The following is a 21,515-nucleotide window of genomic DNA, read 5'->3' on the forward strand; positions in this document are numbered from 1 at the left end:
CTGTCCCTTTTTTCTTTCTTTCCGCTGTTTCAACGCTGTTGGCTCTGCTGGGGCACTGCGTGGCGTCTCAAAGCAGTCAGCGTTGGTGGCAGCCCGAGGTTTGTATGATGCCATGGGAGCCCTTTTCCTCCCACCCTTGGGTGCACTGCAGCTGGCACTGGGATGTTTGGAGGCACCTACAAGGGCTGGGGCAGCACCTTCTCCCCAGAGCATTGCTTTCCCCTTCCAGGTGCCCCTCTGGCTGCGGGCAGCTGTTGCCTTGTTCCCAGCAGGAGCATTTTTGGGTTTTCCTGACACAACATTGGGATTTTGGGGTGTCACGCTGGGATTTGGCGAAGTCTGTTGGGTTTTGAGGGTGTAACATTGGGATTTGGGGGCACAGCATTCAGTTTTGGGGACGTGATGTTGAGTTTTTGGGACATGACATTGAGTTTTTGGGATGTGATGCTGAGTTTTTGGGGTGCGGTGTTGAGTTTTTGGACCGCAATGTTGGTTTACATGGCTGCGTCCCTTTCTTTGCAGCGAGCTTGGACCCATCCCCCTTTATTTCTATTCAGCTGCGTGGCCAAAAGCAGAGAGTGGATGGATAACAGTGGGCAAAGCGGAATTTGGGAATTGGGTGAGATGGGTGGTGAGCGTGCAACCACGTGTGCGCATCGAGGAGAGGGCTCGGCATCACTTCTCAGAGGAAAGAAGAAAAAAAAAAAAGCAGCGGGTTGCAGCTGCGTTTTCTAAAAAGCCCGAGCCTTTCTGCTCGCCGTCGCTTCCAAGAGACGGAGAAAACGGGGAGGTAAATTGCAGTGATTCATCGCGGGCAGATCGGAGGCAGGAAATCGGAGTTCGCTGCCTGCCCCGTGCCCGCCGCGGGCTCGGGCTTAGCGGGGCCTGGCGCGCAGCGGGGGCCTTACAGCGCCGGGCAGAGCATCCCTGCAGAGCATCTCTGCAGAGCATCCCTGCATCGCGCCCGGCCGAGCCCCCAGGGAAGGAAAGCACCGGGCTAAGGCCGAGAGCCGGAGGATTTTTGCCTGCGTTTCTCTGGAGCTGCCCGTGAGCGGGGGAACGGGGCCCGCTGCGGTGGGCGAGCTTATCTCGGGGTCAGCATCCCTCCCTGGGGGAGCTGCAGGGTGGTGGTGGTGGTGGTGATGGTGGTGGTGGTGGTGGGCTGGGGGGCCCTATTGAGAAATGAAGCGTGGGAAAAAGGGGGCGGGGCTTGGGGGCTGCCTGCCTGCGGATTGGCTGGGGGTGGGGGGGCGACCCCCGGACGGTGCCGGAATGAATGGGGCAGCCCTGAGCCCGCGCCCATTTGGGATGCTCCTGGACCCCCCTCCCCGTGTTTTTTGTGCACCCAGTGGTGACATGAGTTGCGCGGGTCTCAGCCCAAAACCCCTTTGGGGCACATCCTTCTGCCTTAAAGCCACCCGGAGCTGCTGCCACCCCCAGGTGTGGGAACCTCAGCATCTAGCTTGGGGTCAGCATCTGGGGACATGTGGATCTTGCTTGGGTTTCATCTGGGCCACGTGCAGCTTGTTTGCGGTCAGGGTGTGGGGACCCCCCACATCATGGTTGGGGTCAGGACATGAGTGCCTGCATCATGCTTGGGACATGGGACCCCCGCACGGTGTGTAGGGGCAGAGGACGAGAACTCCATCATGTTAATATGGCACTGAGTTTGGGACATGAGGACTTTGCATTGGGTACAGGGTCTGGATCTGGGGACACTTGCACAATGCTGGGGCCATGGGGACTTGGTGTCATATGGGGACCCTTGTGCCCGGGCTGGGACATGGGGACCACTGCATGGTGCTTGGTGTGGGGCTGGGGTTGGGATTCGGGACCCTTGTTTTGGGATAAAGATCTGGGAACCTATGTGACGGGGTCAGGATTTGGCAACCTCTGCATCGGGGTGAGGATTTGGGGACCTCTGCACTGGGGTAAGGATTTAGGAAGCTGCTGCCATGAAGAAGAAGATGACAGCCAACGGGAGGGGGCTGGATCCAGCACCGCCGCCCCCTCGCACCCGGGGCATCACCAAGCCAGCGGAGGTGAGGTCATTGGCGTGTAGGTGTAAACTCACATCGCTGCGTCCCCATGCAGTTGGGGCATCCCATGGGGTGCTGCTGACACAGGATGGGATTGTTGCCCCTCCAGTATGTGGGTTCCTTTGCGGTGGAGGAGCTGGAGCTGCAGCAGCACGCAGGGCAGCTGGAGGAGCAGCTGCGGGCACTGACGGTGGGCTGTCCCCATCAACCTCAAGCTCTCAGGGCTGGGGGGGGACCCCAAATGGCAGAGGAGGGACCCCACTGCTGCCCCCTCTCTCCCGGCCAGGATTGCTCCAGGAGGAGGTCGGTGGTGCTCAGATTCAGCTTGCAGGGACTGAAGGTCTACGGTGCTGATGGGGAGGTGGGTGCAGAGTGCACAGTGCAATATTCATGGTGCCGGGTGCAATGTGATGTGCGGGGTGCAGTACGCAGGGTGCTGGGTGACACCTTGCAGAGGTGCTCTGGGGGTTCTGCAGCACTCAGAGCACAGCTGTGTGCTTTGCAGCTGTGCATTTGCAGCCAGGCTCAGGCTGGGCTCTACTCACACCACGGTCCCAGCCAGGCCCCGCTGTCACTGCAGACGCTGCTAATGGCGCACGCACTGCGCCGCATCCTGTACAGCACCTGCCTGCATGCCGAGCACCAGTTTGCCTTCGTGGCCCGCAACCCCCACAGCCCCCCCAGTGCCCTCTTCTGCCACCTCTTTGTGGGCTCCCCGGGCGAGGTGCGTGGCTGCATGCTCCAACCCCCCCACTCCCCACACCCTTAACACTACAATTATTTTTGCATTATCATTCTGACTCTCGTTCCCTCTCTCCCTGCAGGTGCATGTGCTGCACCTGCTGCTGTGCCGCTCCTTCCAGCTCTGCTACCTCCAAGCGCACCCCGAGCTGCAGGCGGCTGAGCCTGACCCCCCTGTGCTGCTGCGGGAGCCCCTCAACCCCGAGGAGGTGTCGCGCAACGTCAATGCGCTCCTGTCCCTGCGGCGCCTGCCAGCCCTCGGCCCACTGGGTGCAGGGGTGGGTGCAGGCCTTTGCAGTGCAGCATTGCATGGCACCGTTGCACAGCACACTGCACAGGACATGCTTGCATGGTGCATCCTTGCATTGTGCATCTTTGCATGGAGCATTTTTTTCATTGTGCATTTTTTGCACGATGCATCTTTCCATGGCACACCTTTTGCATGATGCATTTTTGCACAGCGTATTTTTGCATGACTCATTTTTTTGCATGCTGCACTTTTGCGCTGCGCACCTTTGCACAGTCCATTTTTGCATGGCATATTCTTGCACGGTGTATCTTTGAACAGTGCATCTTTGCATGGTGCGTCTTTGCATGGCGCAGTTTTCCATCATGTCATGCACAGCCTTTCCTTGCACAGATTTTGCACAAGGTTAACTTTCCATAGTGCTTCACATACCTTGCACAGCACATCAGCAAAGCCTCTTTTTGCACGCTGCTTTCACAGCTCTTCACCTGCTGCTTTTAGTGCAGTGTTTAGCACGGCCTTTCCTTGCATGGCCTATTCCAGCATGCAGTTGTACACAGCACATTTTTGCACAGAGCATTTTGCATGGCCCACCCCACATGGCTTTTTCTTGCCGCATTTTGCACAGCACTTTTTGAACAGCACATTCCACAGCCCTTCCTTGCACGACCTTTCCTTGCACCATGTTTAACTCTCAGCCTATTTCCACAGCATGTTTTTGCACAGCATTTGCTCCAGGAGCGACGGGTGGAGGCCGAGGGCCGCGCTGGGGGATGGCGCCTGGGGAATCCCTATTGCTCCCCGGTGCTGGTGCGCAAAAAGGCGATCCGCAGCAAAGTGCTGCGCTCGGGTGCCTACCGCGACTGTGGGGCTGAGAACCAACTGCAGCAGCGTGAGGGCAGTGAGTGGCAGGGGAGATATGGAGTCAGGGAGAGGATTTGGGGTCAGGGAGGGGATTTTGGGGTCAGGGTGGGGATTTGGGGTTGAGGAGAGGATTTTGGGGGTCAAAGAGAGGATTTGGGGGTCAAGGAGGGGATTTGGGGTCACGGAGAAAATTTTGGAGTCAGAGAAAATTTGGGGGTCAACAGGGAGATTTGGGGTCATTGAAGGGATTTGAGGTCAGGGAGGGGATTCTGGGGTCAAGGAGAAGACTTTGGGGTCAGAGAGGGGATTTGCGGTTGAGGATTTTGGGAGTCAAAGAGAGGACTGGGGAGTCAACAAGGGGATTTGGTGTCATCAAGGGAAATCAGGGTCAAAGAGGGTATTTGGAGTGAGGATAGGATTTTGGAGTCAAAGAGAGGATTTGGGGATCAATGAGGGAATTTGGGGGTCACTGAGGGAATCTGGGGCCATTTGAGGGGATTTGGGAGTTACTGAGAGGATTTTGGGGTCATTGAGGGAATTCAGGGTCAGAGAGGGAATTTGGGGTGAGGATAGGATTTGCAGTCACAGGGGATTTGGTGTTGATGAGGGGATTTGGGGTCAAAGAGGAGACTTGGGGTGACGGAGGGATTTGGGATCAGGGGTAGGGTTTGGGGCTCAGTGACAAGATCTTGGGGTCGAGGAGGGGATTTGGGGCCAGGCACCCACCTGCCTCCCGCAGCCCCATCAGGATGGGAGAGCAGAGGCGCGCGGGGCCTGGCGCTGCTCCCTGACACCGAGGCCGCCCTGGCCGAGAGCGTGTGGGCCTTCGCTGGCATCACCAGGTGAGTGCCCACCACCCCTGGCCCCACAGCCCCCACCCACCTCCCCATCCACCCATGTGTCCCCATAGGGCTGGCGGCATCGCGCTGCTGCGCGGGGATGTGCTGGGCGCCTTCCTGCTGCGCCCTGAGCCTGGTGGGACCCCGCGCTGGTGCCTGTGGGTGCGTGCGCCCTGTGGGGTCGTGCCCTACTGCGTGCTGCGGACACAGCAGGGGCGGTTCTGTGTGGAGGTGAGCGGGCAGCGGGGCGGCTGCATGCATGTACTGGTGTGTGGGTGCAGTGCTGCGTCAGGGCATGCATGCATGGCTGCATTATGCATGGGGATGGGTGCATGCACACATCACTGCATGGGTACACCAGTGCACCCATGCATCAGTGTGAATGCACTGCTGTGAACATGCATCCACACATGGTTGCATCTGTGCATCAACGCATTGTGGTGCAGGTGCACAGGTGCACCAGTGCATGGGCACATTATGGTGCACATGCATGAGTAATTGAGACACAGGTGCATGAGTGCTTTCGCTTCAGAGCTGAACTGGTGCGCAGGTGGGTGGGTGCGTGGTTCATCGGTCCTTCATGCATGGGGGTATGGGGGCGCATGAGTGCATAGGCACACTGTGCACTTAAGTGCATTTCTTTAGTGCATGAGTGCATGGTGCACAGGTGTGTTCTCTTCCTGGTTGCATCAGTGCATGGATGTGTTGGTGCACCAGCGTATGAGTGCCTCTGTCCCTGCAGCACTCTCACGCCGAATTCCGCTCCATGCCGGCGCTGCTCGCGCACTACTCGGCAGTGCCTGGGGGCTGCTTCTGCCGCCTGAGCGCGGGGCGCTGCAACCCCGGCTACGAGCAGCGGGACGCAGCCAGCCCGGCCCTGGTGCAGCACGAGCGGGGCTAGGCCCGACGCCGGCTCCAGCCGTACGGAGCCCCACGGCCACCCCGGGAATAAACAGCTCTGTGCAAACGCGATGTTCCGGGCTCCTTCTTGCATCCGTCCAGTTGCAGTTTTGTGCAAGCCCGCGCACTTGGTGCAATCTCAAGCACCCATGCTCTCGCACCTTCATGCACTGGCACTCACACACCCACGCGCACCCTGCACTCACGCCGCGCAACGCCACGCACGCGCACCCCACGCAGCGCACTCGCGCGCGCCCTCTGCGGCACGTGACCCGCGGGGCGGAGCCTCGAGCGGCGTCGTCCCGTCGCTACGGCCGCGGCGGGGGTGGCTGCGCGCACGCGCACTCCTCCGTGCCCCCCGGCCGCGCTCTCCCCGCGGTCTGAGCGTGCCCCCGCGCCGGGCTGGGCGGCGGTGAGCGCGGCCGCGGAAGCGGCATCCTTCTGTCACGCACACCTTGCACAGAAAGGTCTTCAGCTGGTATACGTTCAGAGGTCTTCCCGGAGGTACACCCGTATTCCATACGGAGCCTGGCGGAACATCCCTTATCTGCTCAGTGCCAAGACACAGACCCTTCCCGTTATCTAAGAAAACGACAAAGTTGTCCACGAAGGGACACAGCAAGCTGCAACTTGCATCGAGTGCGCTGAGCGTGGGCGGCTGGAGGTGGGTGGGTGCCTGACGCGCCTTCTACGCTGCTTCCTGCTGCCATGCTCGTGTTAATGCAAATGGGTGCACCTGGATGCAGCCTTGCTGGCCTTGCCTCGGCCGGGTGGTCTGCTGTGCTGGTTTGGGGTGCTGGACATAGATACCACCATCTGAAACCACCTGGGTTTAACTGAAGAATGGGGTGGGCTGTGGCGGTGCGGGAAAGGAGTTCCAACTGGAAAGGGCTGATCTGGGGGTTAGTGGCATGAACTGGGGGGCAGAACTGCATCCCCCGGCATGCTGAGAAATGGGGCCAGCGGGACTCTGCTCTTCCAGCGCAGGAACGTGGTTGTGGAGAAGAGTGACCCACAAGACTGCTGATGGGTACAGGGGTGTCCTTACAGCCAAGCAGGAAGACTTAGAGGAGGTGGGGAATCTTGGCCTGTTGGAGACAGCAGAGCAAAAGCAGAGAGGGGATGCGTGCAGCCCGCTGGCTTGTCAGCATGGTGAGTAGCTGGGGTGGGGGAAGAAGCAGTCCAGCAAACCCCTAACAAACAAAACCCCCCAAAAACAGCCAACCAAGCCAGCGCTGTCAGCAGAAGCTACACAAGGATGGAATGGCCAGTGATCATTTTCAGATGGAAGTTCCGAATACCTTCCATTCCTACCATGGTTCTCCGAAACAGGAATGAATGGCGGTGACGGCTGCTTGCTGCCAGCCCTTTGGCCACCCTGCAGTCAGCTAGCGTCCCACTTGTCTCTCTCTGTATTCCTTAACATTTCCTGCCCTATGGCAAAACCCTCCTGGACTTCAGCTCTGTCAGCTGCCCCTCCAGTTTTCACTGCCTGCAGGCCGTTCTACTGTTGGTTTTATTTTATTTTTCTCACTGGAACACATTTCTGAGAGTGTACAGGTAGGTGTGTAATGATGTGGAAAAGATCCTGGTGTAATGTTGTGCAGTTGCTAAAAAGACAATTTTTGCACCTTCTACAGCGTAATACTCCCTGAGTTGCAGGAATTTAAGCATTTATGCTGGCAGCCCTTCTGGGAAGTGGAGGAGTAATATCCACACAGTTTTGCTCTTCTTTTCTCCCGAAATCGCAGTTGTCACAGAGCTGTGATAATATTCTCATCCCAGTTAAGTGCTTTAACCAAAGCACTGTTTTTAACCATAAGAGCATCAGGAGAGTAGCAGGCAAAGAGCTGGAGAGGAGTACACCCCAGGGAAGGTATGCCAATTGCATTTGGGAGCAAGGATGGGGACAGACTGCTTCGGACTTTAGATTCTCAGTGAATTGCTGCCATTTATCTCTTTTTCACTTCTGGAAGTAACTTCTCCTCCCATCCCAGCTGTGCTGCTGGTAAAATTGTGCTTTGTGACCATCAGGGCAGCAGAAGATTTGGTTCTGGTGGAGTGTCAGTCTCCGGTGTTGCAAAGTACCATGATATTTGTACTCAGAGCATGGTGCTAATTTAACTCAGAGTGCAGCATTTTGATTACCTCAGTACTGGCTCTATCACAGAAGACTACAGAAATACAGTCCTGCATATCTGAAACCTTTAAGGCCTGGAACCAAGTGTGTTCAGTAGTCATACCTGGGCATGAAACGCCATGGGAGGTGTGAGGAAGTGCTGCAGGGCGGTGGGCACCCAGCTGGCATTGGGGATCTCTGCAGGCTGCCTGCCGGCCTTTGTGCTGCAAACTTCCTCCTGAATTCATTCCTGTTTTGTGCAGTGTGCTGAAAGGGCCAAGTTCTTGGTGAGAGCTTCCTACCTGGAGATTTACAATGAGGACACGCGAAACCTTCTAGGAGCTGATACCAAGCAGAAGTTGGAGGTGAGGCCAGGAAAGCCAGAGGAAGAACTTGCTGAGATTCCGACCAAGGGACAGACTTCTATAAAACACACCTCGGAGTCTTTTCAGATCTTTTTTGCATGTATTCCCGCAGGCACTTGCAAACCTTCTGCCTCAGTTTGCTCCCCTGCAGGACCGCCCATGAGGGGAAGGCTGCGGCAGCAGCACCATGTGCCACATGGAAGCGCTGTGGCGGGAGGAACCCACAGTGCCCCTGCAGCATGGCAGGGCGGTGTTGCATGGGCTCCTGCCTTCATGGAACCAAATCCTCTTGCGGGCAGTGCTCTGCTTTTCTTTCTGAGCGTGCTCGGATTGAGAGAGAGAAGGGAGAAAGGGGCTTGGTGCTGCAGATCCCCATCCTTTGTTCCCCATCAGCAGTGACACAGGTTTCCATGACAACTGCAGTTGGCACCAGGAGGGCAGGACTTGGGCATAGCAGTTTCCAGGGAAACACTGGCACTCTGGGGACAGCCACATGCTCCCGCTGCCTCCTCTGAGCAATGAGTCCAGCTGCGTCCTGTGGAGACAGAAAGCCTGGGCTGACCCACAGCTTTCTTCTGAGTCCCAGATCCCACGGTTCTCCTCTGAAATCCCATGTCTCTGTTCCTTTTCCTTTTAACATCAGTGATTTTATTGAGTCTCAAGCCCCAAGGTTCGGTTGCCTTCTGTGGAATGAAGTCCTGTGACAGAAGAGCAGGTTGCTCCTGTAGGAGCACGGCCCAGCCAGGCTCTTAGACGGGACCCTCAAAGGAAGTTGTGCCAACCTCGGGGTTCTCCTGTAGTGTGGTCAGAAATCACAGTGTACATCCAGCCTGGCTGTGGTTTTGTAACTGGGTTAATTCTGGGCAGGCACGGCTTTACAGTGACATAGAACAAAGCTAACATCCTGCTGAGTTTAGTTCTCAGCCAGTTTTGTTCCATTATGCACAGATTTTTTTTTAAAATCCCTTCTTGCACCATCACTAAAACATCTAGAGGTCTTCGGAGGTCACACTGCCAAAGGTGGTACTAGGGCTCTGAGCACCCAAAGGAGCTGTGAGCATCCCTGCTCACTGCAGGGGTGTTGGACCAGATGGCCTTTAAGGGTCCCTTCCAACTCAAACCATTCTATGATCTCTCACATCCCTGACACTGAGTCATGACAACTATATCTTGATATCCCAGCTGACATGATCAAGTTCTGGTTATGAGCTCAGCGTATGTGAGGTGTAACACAGCTGATGCTAATTAATTCATCTCATTTAAAATTCCCAGCATGGAGGGAGTTTAAGAAGGGGCTCATGTGGGAGTGCAGTTTTGTGTTTTGTGTTTTTTTTGATGTAGGTTTGAGGGACCGTTCAACACTTGGAACACCTCAATCATTTCTCAGTGTGCTGCATATTTTCTTCTGCACAATTTAGTAATTTATTCAATGGTTTTGAAAAGATGCCATTAGTTGTTTAGCACTGTCCAGGTGGATACGATTTTAGAGCGTCTAAAAAATGAACTCATCCAGAGGAAAAAAGAATACAGTCTGCCTGTGCATGATGGATGTGATTTGGGGAATTGTGTCGGTGAGAACAAGACGCCCTCTCAGAGCGGAGGGGTTCATTAAAGCACCGGTAACAATATCTCTGATTATTGAATTGGTGCTTTGGTTTTAAAAAGCTCCCTATGACTGATGATACATTAGAGATTTTGCCATAATAGGTGAAAAACATTTAAGTTCTTCTTAAAATATGCTGCTTAATAATAGGGGAGGTAGAAGGCAGCTCGGTGCAGAGAAGCTGGCTGCTTGTGGCCTGGGAGATGACTGAATCAATCAGCAAACTCGTAACATTCATTCTCTTTGGCTGTAAAGGTGGTTCCCTGCAGCCTCTGAGGCACAGACTCAGATGTGAACAATCCAAATCATTTACTACAGGTTCTCACATACCTTATATACATTCACAAGTTTTCTCTTTTATCTTTCCCACCCGCCTTTACATGTTAACAGAACATTCCACAAACACTCCTTAACCGTGCATGCAGGTGCTTATCCAGTCAGAGCCATGAGATGTTCCTTTTGCTTTTCTCTTCTTCTGGAGATGTCCTTGGTTCTCAACCTTGCTTTCTCATGCCATTTATCTTGCTCCGCAGCTTCTGCTCTGAATAGTCTTTCTTATATCCCCACAGTTCCCTCTTTTTTGTGTGGTTTGAAATTGGGTGGACAGCTCTCAGCACACCTTCCTGCAGCCTTGCTCCTGTTCTGACCCGTGTCGTGTTGTCCCTGCTTGCAGCTGAAGGAGCACCCGGAGTAGGGGGTGTGCGTGGAGGGGCTTTCCCCACCCCCTGTGCACAGCGCGGTGCAGCGTGAGTGGATCGTGGAGGCAGGCTGGAGGAACACCCTGATGAACAAGGACTCTTCCTGCTCCATCTTTATGGAAATCTGCACTGTAGGTGGGTGCTGGATGTCCTGTGTCCACAGGATCTGTGGAATCTGACCAGTCGGCCCCCAGCAGAAGTTAGATCCTATGTGACTTCAGGCCATAGGAATCAGAATGGTGCCCTGACATTGGGATGCTTTGTGGAGTGAGATGGCTGAATATTCAAAATATTTTCTCCTCAATTCCTCTTGGGGCTGAAATATCTTGCACTCAAACTGGGAACATATTTTATTCTCCTTCCTTTATCTTCTTAAGGCTTTATTTCCAGCGAAGGGTGCTAAAACTCACAGCCTGTACAGTGACTTGGAACTCAGACAGTGCAAAGCATGGAGAAACTTGTATCCTTATCTTCTTTGTCTGACCTCTTTTACAATTCATCCAAGGATTCCTTCATTTAGCTTAATTATGGGGCATGTCTTTTAAGCAAACAGCTAATCTGGTTTTAAAGATGGAATAAAAGAGTCCCTTAATAATGTTTTAGCAACTAATTTTCCTTTCCCAAGTATCTCATTTAAACTGGCATTTATTTAGCTGATAAAGCCGCCTCACTGCATCTGGACAAGGACCTTGAAAGCTTTTCTCAGGGACTAAGAAAGGAATTAATCTCCTGTATTCTGTCTTGTCCTTGACCCCAGCTGCGGCCCTGAACAGCTTGGTTATGTTCTCTTCAGCTGCTTCAGTCATCAGGGAAGTTGCACAATGTCTTACTAAACTGTAGTTCCAGATGTTGATGAGAGTATCTCATTTTCATCTGCCCAAAGTGGTGTGTGTTGGAGTTATAGAATTTCTCAGTTAGCACAGCCAGTGGATGCTAATCCTTGCGTTATGTGGGTATGTCAAACCCCAACTTTAACCCTAACAAGGAAAATGAAGTGTTTACACTCCTCTTTCATGTTGGGCGCAGGGCTCCTAACTGGGTTGGTATTTATGTTGTCATCTTTAGGCTTCTCAAAGAGGTATATGGGTAAGTTCGTTCTTACTTTCCAGTTGCACGTGTAGGGTGTTATAATTTGCAGGCACTTGATATTTTAAAGGACCTCCTCACAACTACATGACATGAACTTTGTTTCCCAGTAAATGTTCAGAAACAGGATGATGGTGAGCACTGGGCTCTGACTGCAGGTGTACGAGATGCACAAAGTACCATCTGATGTTTAGGGTGTTTAGAGTAACAGCTATTTTATCCTTTTATGTTGTACTTAGGGACTGATTGGTTAACAGAAAGATGTTTTAGATTGGGCCAGTGCTTCTGCCACCAGGAGCAGCTGATGGGCTGCATGAGAACGCGACAGGCAAGGCCTTCTGCAGGCATTTTACAAAGAGTCTGGGGGCCTCGTTACAAGAAGGAAACCAAACCACGAAGCTCTGTGATGGAAGCAAACAGCCTCCTTGGGTAAAAGGACCAACGACAAACAAAGTGACTTCTCCATTGTCTACATAAGCTGGGAGAGGGAAGGAAAGAGTTAGAAAACCCATGTTTTGTGGCAGTCTGCTCACCCCAGCAATCCGAAAGGATGCTCTGTTTAAGCTCTGTTTTTTTTTTTCCCCCCAATTTTTCCATGTCCAGACTTGCCAGAAAGTGTGATGTGAAACAACGCTCTGCTGCAAATGTTAAGTTCTGCAGTTAATGATATATTGCTGTTAATAGTGTAGTATCCTGCGGCAGTAGGTTTTCTTTATTTTTCATGCCTACTTGTAAACTTTTAACTTTCCCCCATGCATCAGATTATTCATTGTTCATGCTTAGGTGCCCTCCACATCCATAAAGTTTAACTCTTGACTAAATTCAAGGTGAGGTTTTGTAGAAGTCTGTCTGGAAGAGAGCAGGCTTGGTTCCAACTGTGATGTTCTCTGGTGGGAATCAGAGCTCAGAGCACTGAAGAAGCAATTCCCTTGAACTTGGGTTGCAATCATGAGGAGTGGTTGGGGCATGGAGATCCAAGTGCTGTGGACAGCATGCTGTGATTTGATGAAAGCTCTGTATGAAGCTGGGTACATTAAGGAACTGGTGAAATTGAAGGGTTCCTAAAGCGTCTGCCTTAGTAACAGGAGATTTGTGTCATCTTGTTAAGTGTCTGTTCTGGTGCTTGACCATTGAGATGCTGCTTCCTGAAAAGAGCCTAGCTTGGAATGATTTTCTTGCAGATGAGAGAAGGCAGGACCACCTTAGTGCCACAAAACTTAATGTAGTGGACCTGGCAGGAAGCGAGAGACAGTCCAAAACTGGAGCTACAGGGGAGCGGTTCAAAGAGGCCACCAAAATCAGCCTTTCCCTCTCTGCTCTGGGCAATGTCATCTCAGCTCTGGTTGATGACAGATACAAACAATTCCCTTGCTGTGACTCCAAGCTGACCAGGCTGCTGCAAGGCTCCCTGGAAGGGAATACCAAGGCCCCGATGGTAGCATGCTTGTATTCAGCTGGCAACAACTATGATGAAAGCCTCAGTACTTTGTGCTACGCGAATCAAAAAACATCAAGAACAAGCCCTATATCAATGAGGACCCCAAGGATGATCTGCTGAGGGATGTCAGGAGGAGGTTAAGAAATTGAAGGCCATTCTAGCTGAACAGATTAATGTGAATAACTTATCAGTTAGGAAAACCTCAGCAGCTCCAGAGCTGTCTTGCCTTTGACTAAAAAAAGTGTTTTTTTTTGCAAGTAAAATGCCCACCAGATTTCACCTCACCCATTGCAGGAGCAGGTCTCCATTCCAGTAATGTGTTTTTCCTTTACTGCTGCCAAACTGACCTCATTCCAGTAGTAAAGAACATCTCAATTCTCCAGTATTTTCTCTAGTTTTTAATAACGATGAATTTTGTTAGAAAATGCTCATGGGATTCCAATCCTTGATTCTTCTTTGTCAGTCTGGCTAGAATTTGGTCAACCACAGAAGAGGGATTTCAGCTGGCATAGCAAAGATAGTGAAGAAATAACAATGTAAAATTAAATACAATTAAATACAATTATATATATATGTTTTCAAAATTAACATCCAGCCCCTGTTCTCCTGAACTGTGAATTTTTGTCACTACAGGAAGAATTTTTGCCTTGCTAACAGCATTCCTTACCGAATGCCCTGTCCTCTCATTGAGGATTCAGCCCAGCCTCAGCGGACCCACTCTGCTGTGAAGTATGAATAGGAAACCCAGGAGCAAATCAGTAAGAGCAATCTCGAGGGACTTGATTGTCTCTTGAGAGTTGTCCCCTGACAAAGGTCAATTTTTATCAGAGGCCTAAGGATTTTTTTCTTTTCCCTTTTCTGCCACCTTTCAAAAACAGCTGTAAAGAAAGGAGGAATTTCCTTGTGCCTTTTCATCTCCTTCCCAGTGTATTTTATCTTCCAAATCTGTTAGCATAGCCTGGGAAACAGATCTCCTGTTACTCTGGCAGAGATCAGACTTACATTTGCTTTCATATACCTGAAGCTTAAACCTCTCCTGCTCTGCTCAGCACTGATTCCTCTCCCCACATATATGGAACTGGAGGCCAGTGGGCGTCTCAGCAGCACAGATGCTGGCACACGAGTGCAGTGCAAAGGAGCATGTGGACTGCAATATTCTTTGCTGGCAGCCAGCTTCTTTGTTCTGTTTCCAGGCATTCTACAGACAATCCCACCCAGTAACTGTGCGTTATTTTTATTTCTGCTTTGCTTTGTAGGGCTTCCACCTGCCAAGGCTGCTCACTTAGAAGGGAAACCAACCCCTCCTCCAACCCCAGTTAGATGTTGAAGCAGAGAAGCAGCTGATCACAGAAGTCAGGAGGGGATATGTCTTACAGTCTTTAACTGAAGATTGTGGATTTTTATAGTATGTGTTACAAATGGGATATAGGGGTGTGTCGTTCAGCCTTTCCAGTATACTTTTCATCATATTTTTTGCTCTTTTCTTATGGTCAGAATATATGTTCTTGGAGGCCTTATTTACAATACTATTTTCTCTCGGGATTGTTCAGTCCACTCCATCTCCAGACGAGTGGGGCTTTCCAGGATTTCTTTGAAGCACATATTACAAGAAGAGTGGACTATATGTGAACCTCAGGTTTTATTCCATCAGTGGAGGAAGTTAAGCAGCAGGGAAAGACATTAGGAACAGCAAAAGGATAAGGAGGAGAGATGGAGCCAGGAGGAAGAATGAGGAGTTGGTAGAGAAAATAAAAGAAGAGGGGCCAGAAGGAAGTGAACTTTGCCTTCACTGGTTACAAAGCTCTTTCCAGGGCACCACATCTGCCCAGACACAGTTTGTAGGGCTAACTGGTCGCCTTTCATCAATACTGCACCCATTTAAGTCATAGAAAAATGTCAATGAATACAGGATAGTGAAGTTTTACTGGGGTGGATGTAAGGCGTGACCTTGTGTGTACAATCAGGAGCAGTGCTGCTGCACCAGGCTCTCTGCCGTGCCCTTCAGAAGAATGGGGAGACGCTGGCCCAACCAAAGGCCAGCTATGAAGTGGAGCAGAAGTCCTGTGCCCACCTTGAAGAGGTTATCAGTAACCTGAGGAGCTGCTATGGTCACAAGCTGTCTGCCCTCGAGGAGAACCTCAGGAAGGAAGCAGATGTGGATTAGGCAGGGTGCACAACACTGAGTGATGGTGCCCTGATGCTGTTCATACACTGCAGGATTGCCTTTGGGAATGAGCTGAAACAGAGGGTTTCTTGCAAACTCAGATTTGTGGCAGCCACTGCAGCCTCTGAAGTGGCACTGACTACTCCTGCAGCAAGTGTTGCAGCCCGTGTTCTACCTCTCCCTTATTGACAGCAGGAGTGTGATTCTACCTTCTGGGCCATTTGTGGGACTTTGTTCCAGCTTTGTCCCTTTCCCTATTTCCCCGAGCTATTTTCCATGTCAAGACCAGCCTGGCCCTACCCTGCAAGCCCAGAGGCAACAAAATGCAATCTTGCCCATGCAGCTGTGAGTTTTCCCTGCCTTAGAGCAGCATTCCTCTAGAACAGACGTTTGCGCTGCAGAGATGTCTCTGCAGGCAGCAGCACTCTGTCTTGATCCGATTGGCTTCCCACAACCCACATGCCCCAGACAAGGGTGGCTGCAGCAATATCTTCCAGTGCATACAAATCTGACGCAGCTCTTGGTTTCCAGGTGGATTATCAACACCATCACTTTGCTGGAGGGCAGGTATTCCTGTCACGCACCTATGAAAAGTTGCCAGCTATCCTATTCATTATCATTTTTCATTTATACTTCTGCGGTGCCTTGGAGCATGTTTTGTAATGTGCTTACACAGCACATATTGTCCAATATTAATTCTTGCAACCGTATTCTTAATTCTTGATGCTATCGCTTTCTAAGATGAAAGGTTCACTTTTTCCCCTCTGATTACAGCTGCGTACCCTCTAGGCCTCCAAAATAGATTTCTATGTGAATGTGAGGTTCAGGGCTTTCCCAGCCCTGTACGATCTGTATTCCATGGCTGACATGCCCTCTGGGTCTCTGATGGTTTTTACTTACCAGCCTAAGAAGTATGAAATAAAAAGTCTGAAATAACAGACTTTTCCTCCAAGACAAACAAACAGCTTTCAGGTTTTGGGGAAGGTTTTGTGATGTTTTCACAGATTTATGTTCTATGCAGAGCTCACTATTTACACTTTGGTACTTGCTCTTTTATTCTTCAGCTGCTGTGAATTCTGAGACTAATCCTGTTGAGACACCTTTGCCTCAAGGAAGTCCCTCCTGCTGCAGCAGATGAAGAACCAACATCAGCCAAGGTTCCTCTCAGTCCACTTCTCCCTCTCAGGCTGATGAAACCTAAGTGCGTAGCATCTTCGTCTCCCCCAGGACTCACCCTGCACCTTTTCAGAGCTGCAGCCTTTCATCTCTTCTTCTCCCCAGGACTCAGCATTGCCTCAAGCTGTGCGAGGTGCTGGCGATGGGAACGCTGGAGCAGAGGTGGCTGTCACGGCAGAGGGGACTTTGGCGCCTGTGGACCAGCAGCATGTGCTTGCCCGGTCAATGACTGCTTCTGGTAACTGCCTCCTGTTGCACACAGGCAAGAAGCAATCCTGTTCTTGCAGGGCAGTATCACTGCTGAACTTCAGCTGCATGTTCTGTGCAACACAAAATCAAACAAATGTACAATCTTTACCCCAAATTAACTGTGTACATTTGGGGCAGATAAATAGCTGTTAGGTGCAGTACTCTGATGCATAATGCCATAATTATGAGAGAACTCTCATTCAGAGTTCTCCTGAGAGACTCTCTATTGTCACTGAGATCACTATGACTTCTGTCTTTAACTCATGCATCTGACAGTATTTGCAAGACTTCAGCCAGAGCTGGCATCAAAATTGCCCTGGAACAAAACGTCGGGTGCAGCATTAGACACAGGGCCTGAATCCCATGGCTGAGGTATGAGGGGTGCAGAGTCACGTCTCCCACTTGGCTGATCTCTGTGAGTTCCCATGACACATGCTTGTTCTGCTGGGCCTCTCCCACCTGAAAAAGGAGCTATTAAGAAATCTAGGATAGCACTGTCTGTAATTTGTGGGCAGTTCTGTCTGTTGATGGAGATTGCTCCAAAGAAACCATTTGTTTTGATGATATATCAAATCTTAATAGTCTTAGTGCCTGAAGTTTTTCTTCCTATGATAAAGGAGGAAAAATATAAACTGCATTGTTAAAATCAGAGTTGGCTGCAGATTAGGCAGGAGGGTTTGGTTCCACAGGCATGGAATTTTCAAAGTTGCCTTTTAAAAGCTTTACACCACAGGATGGCTGATACTCAGCAGAGCAGGATTCAGTCCTGCATTAAGCAAACAGAACTGAAGGCTACTTGGCAACTGCAGGGAAGTAGAATAGCAGGTCATCTCTGGTGGAGGATGAGCTCTTTCGGATGGGTTTGAAGATCATTAAGAGGCCATTATCAGCAGAAGTTTTATCAGCAGTAGGATTTTCTCCAATTTGATCCAGTGCTGGTGACCCTGAGCTATCTGCTCTGCTACAGATGTCAGCGCAGGCAAAGAGAGCAGCTAGCAATTCTGGAGCGCAGCATGCCTTGTCTGAACAGGCACCAGCCACACCGGGAAGTGGTGCCTGGAGTTGTTTGCTGCACCAGCGCAGTGGTACGAGGGGGTGAGCAGCCTGGGATCTGAATTCGTCACCACACCAGGGATTAGGAGAATGCTTGGGCTCAGCACTCTGTTGAATATTTATCTCCCTTCCAGGAGTTTTACTGCTCGTGTAAGGTCACCAGGACTGTTGCCCTTAAAAAGGCAGACCGTGGCACAGCAAAGAGTGGTGGTGCGCTCCCAGGCTGGCTTAAAGAGAACATCACTATGTTTTGTCGGACTGCTTGCAGTGTTCCACTATGCCTCAGGCTACTTACAAACCCCTTGCCTGCCTGGAAAGGTCACAGTGCTGTGAGAACAGACGGGAGTCCTGGCTCCTGCAGGGCTTGCTTCATACCCATGTCAGAGTGTGTGGGGCTGTGCAGTGTGGATGTGAGATGAGCTTGGTTTGAAACATCGGCCTGTGCCTGCATGCAGGTGGCAATGCTGAGGTAGCCCACGTCATTTGCTCCATCTGATACTGCTCCAAAGAAGAAACTGTATTATGGCCTTACCACTCTAATGTCTGCCGTTTGAAAAATGTTTGCATCATTTCAACACTTTCTGTGCTTGCTTTGAGAGCCTTTCCAAACAAGAAATAATAATTGAAATATAAATTCCAAAAACCATCATTTTTTAAAAAAGCAATTCTGTGCATGTAGACACAGATTTTCAGATATACTTGTTATTCTGATCACCTTTGTCATCGTGTTTCTGACATATATACTCATACGGAATTCATATATTACAAATTGTTATGAAATGTGGTGTTTGCCATGACTACTCAGGACAGCAAATCTCCCGAGGAGTCACTATTTCTGTATGGTGTTGTCTCAAGCATCATTCAGATACGGAAGCACATCATTCACAGCTACACAAATGTTTCTTTGTAATGCTCAGCCAAGAGAAGCACTTGTGTTTGCCAGGTTGCAGATACTAGAACAGCAAGTGTTTAGGGGGGAGCAGGCTGAAAACAAGGACCTCAAGGAGAAGCACAAATGCCAGAAAAAAAATTACAGATGAGCAGAGGATGCAGCTAGTGACTGTGCTGCAGAAATCCAGTGATGACAGCAGCAACTGGATTCTGCTTGATGTATACGACTCCATCCAGGAGGAGGTTTGAGCCAGATGCAAACTTCTGGAGAAGATGCAGAAGAAGGTGAGCCTGCAAAAACGCAGTATGTTTACAGAATGATGACATCTGTGTCTAATACTCCACACGTGCGCCTTACAATGTTGATATGAGTCATAGAATATCCTGAGTGGGAAGGGACCCACAGGGATCATCGAGTCCAGCTCCACTGCACGCATTTTTAGGAACGGTTGGAAGTAAGTTCTTCCATGGTTCCAGCCTTCTCAAAGCCCCCCCCCCCCCAAGGGTTTTGGAAGCTGGTCTCCTCATTGTGTAACAGGACGCCCAGAGGAACGCATCTGTTATGGGAGAGGATGCAACTCCCTCTACTGATTTAGACTGCTCGCTGCATCCTCAGCAGGACCTGTTCTGATCACTGAAGAAAATGAGCTCAGAAAAGTTTTCTGGGAAAATATGTATTTAAAAATATAAACGCGTATTATTTATATATATATAAGCAGCACGCTTACATCTTAGGCATGCTTGAAAGTCAGTTTTGCTCTGATAATATGAGGCAGAATCAGAGGAGTTTCAAAAAACGTGTGCCTATGCAGTCTGCACGTTAAGAACTTGATTAATTTAGGTTATCAAAGAAATATGGCACATTTTTCATCTAAGATAGGAATCCCATGACTTTGTTAGTGCAGGATGCAGAGCACACCAGTGAGATTAAATTTAAGCCCATTTGAAGCCTCAGTAATTTATGGGATGATGTGTCAAGTCTTCCATTTAAACCAATGTGGAATTCTCTCTCCAGATAAAATCTCATCTTAATTATTAATTAGAAATTAGAAAGCACTGAAGCTTTTGTTTCTGTTTTTAAGAGTGGGAGGTAACAGTAAGTGCTTATTAACTTCCTTCTTTTTGTTATATTTTTGTTAAATTGTTGGCTTCAGTTGAGTGTTAATCCAGATCACAGAACCCCTTCGGTGTTCTTGGTTTGCCACCATTGCTCTTCTATAAGCGCTTTCTCATTCTTGCATAACGGGACAATGAAAGCGTAAGTTGCGGATCTACTTTCTCCCAGCTTTGGTTTTATCACATCCCTTTGAGTAAACCATCTGACTAATTCCCATTCCTGTGTCTAACCGTCTGTGCTTGTAGTAACCCCCATTCTTCTCTCCATCATAACCCCAATCAGCCATTTTGTTTTTATGACCCAGCTGCGAGCTGCCGAGATGGAGATCAAAAATCTGCAGTCAGAGTATGAGCTGGAAAAGATTGATTATTTCAGCACCAACCGCTGTCTGGAGCAAGACATGATGCTCCTCCAGGACCAGGTTGCAGTCCCTTGTCCAGCAGGACTGCAACTACAGCACTCTGGAGAAGATCCAGCGTGAGCCTGTCTGGGATGAGGAGTCTGGCTGCTGGAAAATTCCAGAGCCTGTAATTCCAAAAAAACGCCTGCCCGCAGGTAAGAGGAGTGCTGGGGTCATAGTGCCATCCCATGGCTTGTCCTGGGCTCACCAGCAGGTCAATAAATGGCATTTGGACCACACTCACTTGTATCATCTTCCGTGTACAGTGGAGTCTTCCACCTTTCCAGCAAGTTTGAATAACAATTTAACAAGGACAAAACTTGCTGGGTCTACACAAAAATTTGGGCAAGTAGGTGATACACATTGGAGAGCCAGCATGGGATTCCCAGCTAAGCTGTCCACGTTCGATACTGTCGTTCTCTGTGTGCCTTCGGTAGTGAGTGAATTTGCCATTAGCTTTTAAACAAATCAGGCGCCCTTTATAAAGGCGTTCCTCCTAGGACCTGAAACCACCTTGAAGTTAATGAAAAAGCTCTGCAAGGGGGATATTACAGGGCTTGTTTAAAAGCTTGAGAAATTAAGGCGAGGCAGCACCTTGGCTTGGGTGTGTTGACTTTCCTGAAGCTGCACACCAAGCTTTAATTGATTGGATTCAAGGTCCTTGTGTGATTCTCACCATCTATGAGCTGCCTCCACCCAAGATGCATTGCCCTCCTGTGAGACAAGACCCCCAAGAGCTCTTGTGACTGCTTTAGCTGATCCACATTCTCAGACACTCACTGGAGACGAATCACTGCATGGCTCCCCAAGGCTCCTCTATTAGCCCAATCATTAGTAATTTGGTGGTGGTGCGGATTGGGGAGTGCGTTATTATTGCAGAGTGGACAGACCTTTAACACTGTGTTTCTTCTCACCGCAGTTCCAGCACTGCCACAGCCTAACCCTGCCAGAAAGAACCCTTTGGCTGAGAGTGAAGAACCAGCCCTAAGCTGTATTTGTCCTGCCGGGGCTCTGAGAAGTCATGCTGGGCCATGGCGGGGGACAGGGCTGGGCGCTGCGGGCAGGGAGCGGGCTGCCCAGGCACGTGCTCAGCTGGTGCCAGCCAGCAGCTTCAGCAAAGGAGCCCTGAAGACCTATGTCAAGCAGGAACTGCCCCTTTTAGTTTTCCTAAAATCTCTCGTTTTAGGCAATTCACTTCCTTCTGGGAGCAGAATTGCTTTTATTGCTGTAAGTTTACATTGCTTGCAGCTGCTGGGGAGGGCTTTACCCAAACTGGGCTGGGCCACGTCCCTGCCACACGAATCTCGCTGTCGCACTGTGCTCACGATACGATGCTTTTCATCGTATTTTGCTGTATTTCTAAGCCTTAACGTGTGATAATCAGGTGCCTGGGGCTGCTGGAGGACGTGTTCCGCTCGAAAGATGCCGGCCACACACCTCCATTTCCCACAGCAAACCACTCCTGCGCTGGGGGCGCTGCGTGTCCCCTTCGTTCTTTCCCGTTTCCAGAGAGGAGCTGGCCGCCG

At 50.4% G+C, this 21,515-nt stretch overlaps 2 protein-coding genes across 2 annotated transcripts; both read left to right on the forward strand.

Moving 5' to 3' along the window:
* SH2D5 (SH2 domain containing 5) lies at window positions 1,918–5,846 on the forward strand. Its single transcript, XM_021374608.1, is given in 10 exon segments — window positions 1,918–2,042; window positions 2,127–2,137; window positions 2,139–2,229; window positions 2,326–2,400; window positions 2,620–2,763; window positions 2,864–3,058; window positions 3,739–3,928; window positions 4,631–4,733; window positions 4,802–4,961; window positions 5,473–5,846. Coding segments are annotated over 10 exon segments (1,215 nt in total). The 5' UTR covers window positions 1,918–1,955; the 3' UTR covers window positions 5,632–5,846.
* On the forward strand, window positions 5,925–21,433 carry KIF17 (kinesin family member 17). The gene is given in 15 exon segments (XM_021374660.1): window positions 5,925–6,294; window positions 6,618–6,782; window positions 8,013–8,114; window positions 10,391–10,550; window positions 12,683–13,000; window positions 13,003–13,062; window positions 13,065–13,147; window positions 13,213–13,251; window positions 14,229–14,291; window positions 14,945–15,100; window positions 18,379–18,597; window positions 18,599–18,757; window positions 19,894–20,006; window positions 20,008–20,144; window positions 20,909–21,433. Coding segments are annotated over 14 exon segments (2,097 nt in total). The 5' UTR covers window positions 5,925–6,294; window positions 6,618–6,752; the 3' UTR covers window positions 21,367–21,433.

This window comes from Numida meleagris, chromosome 20 (genome assembly GCF_002078875.1).
Source record: "Numida meleagris isolate 19003 breed g44 Domestic line chromosome 20, NumMel1.0, whole genome shotgun sequence".
Taxonomy (NCBI): Eukaryota; Metazoa; Chordata; class Aves; order Galliformes; family Numididae; genus Numida; species Numida meleagris.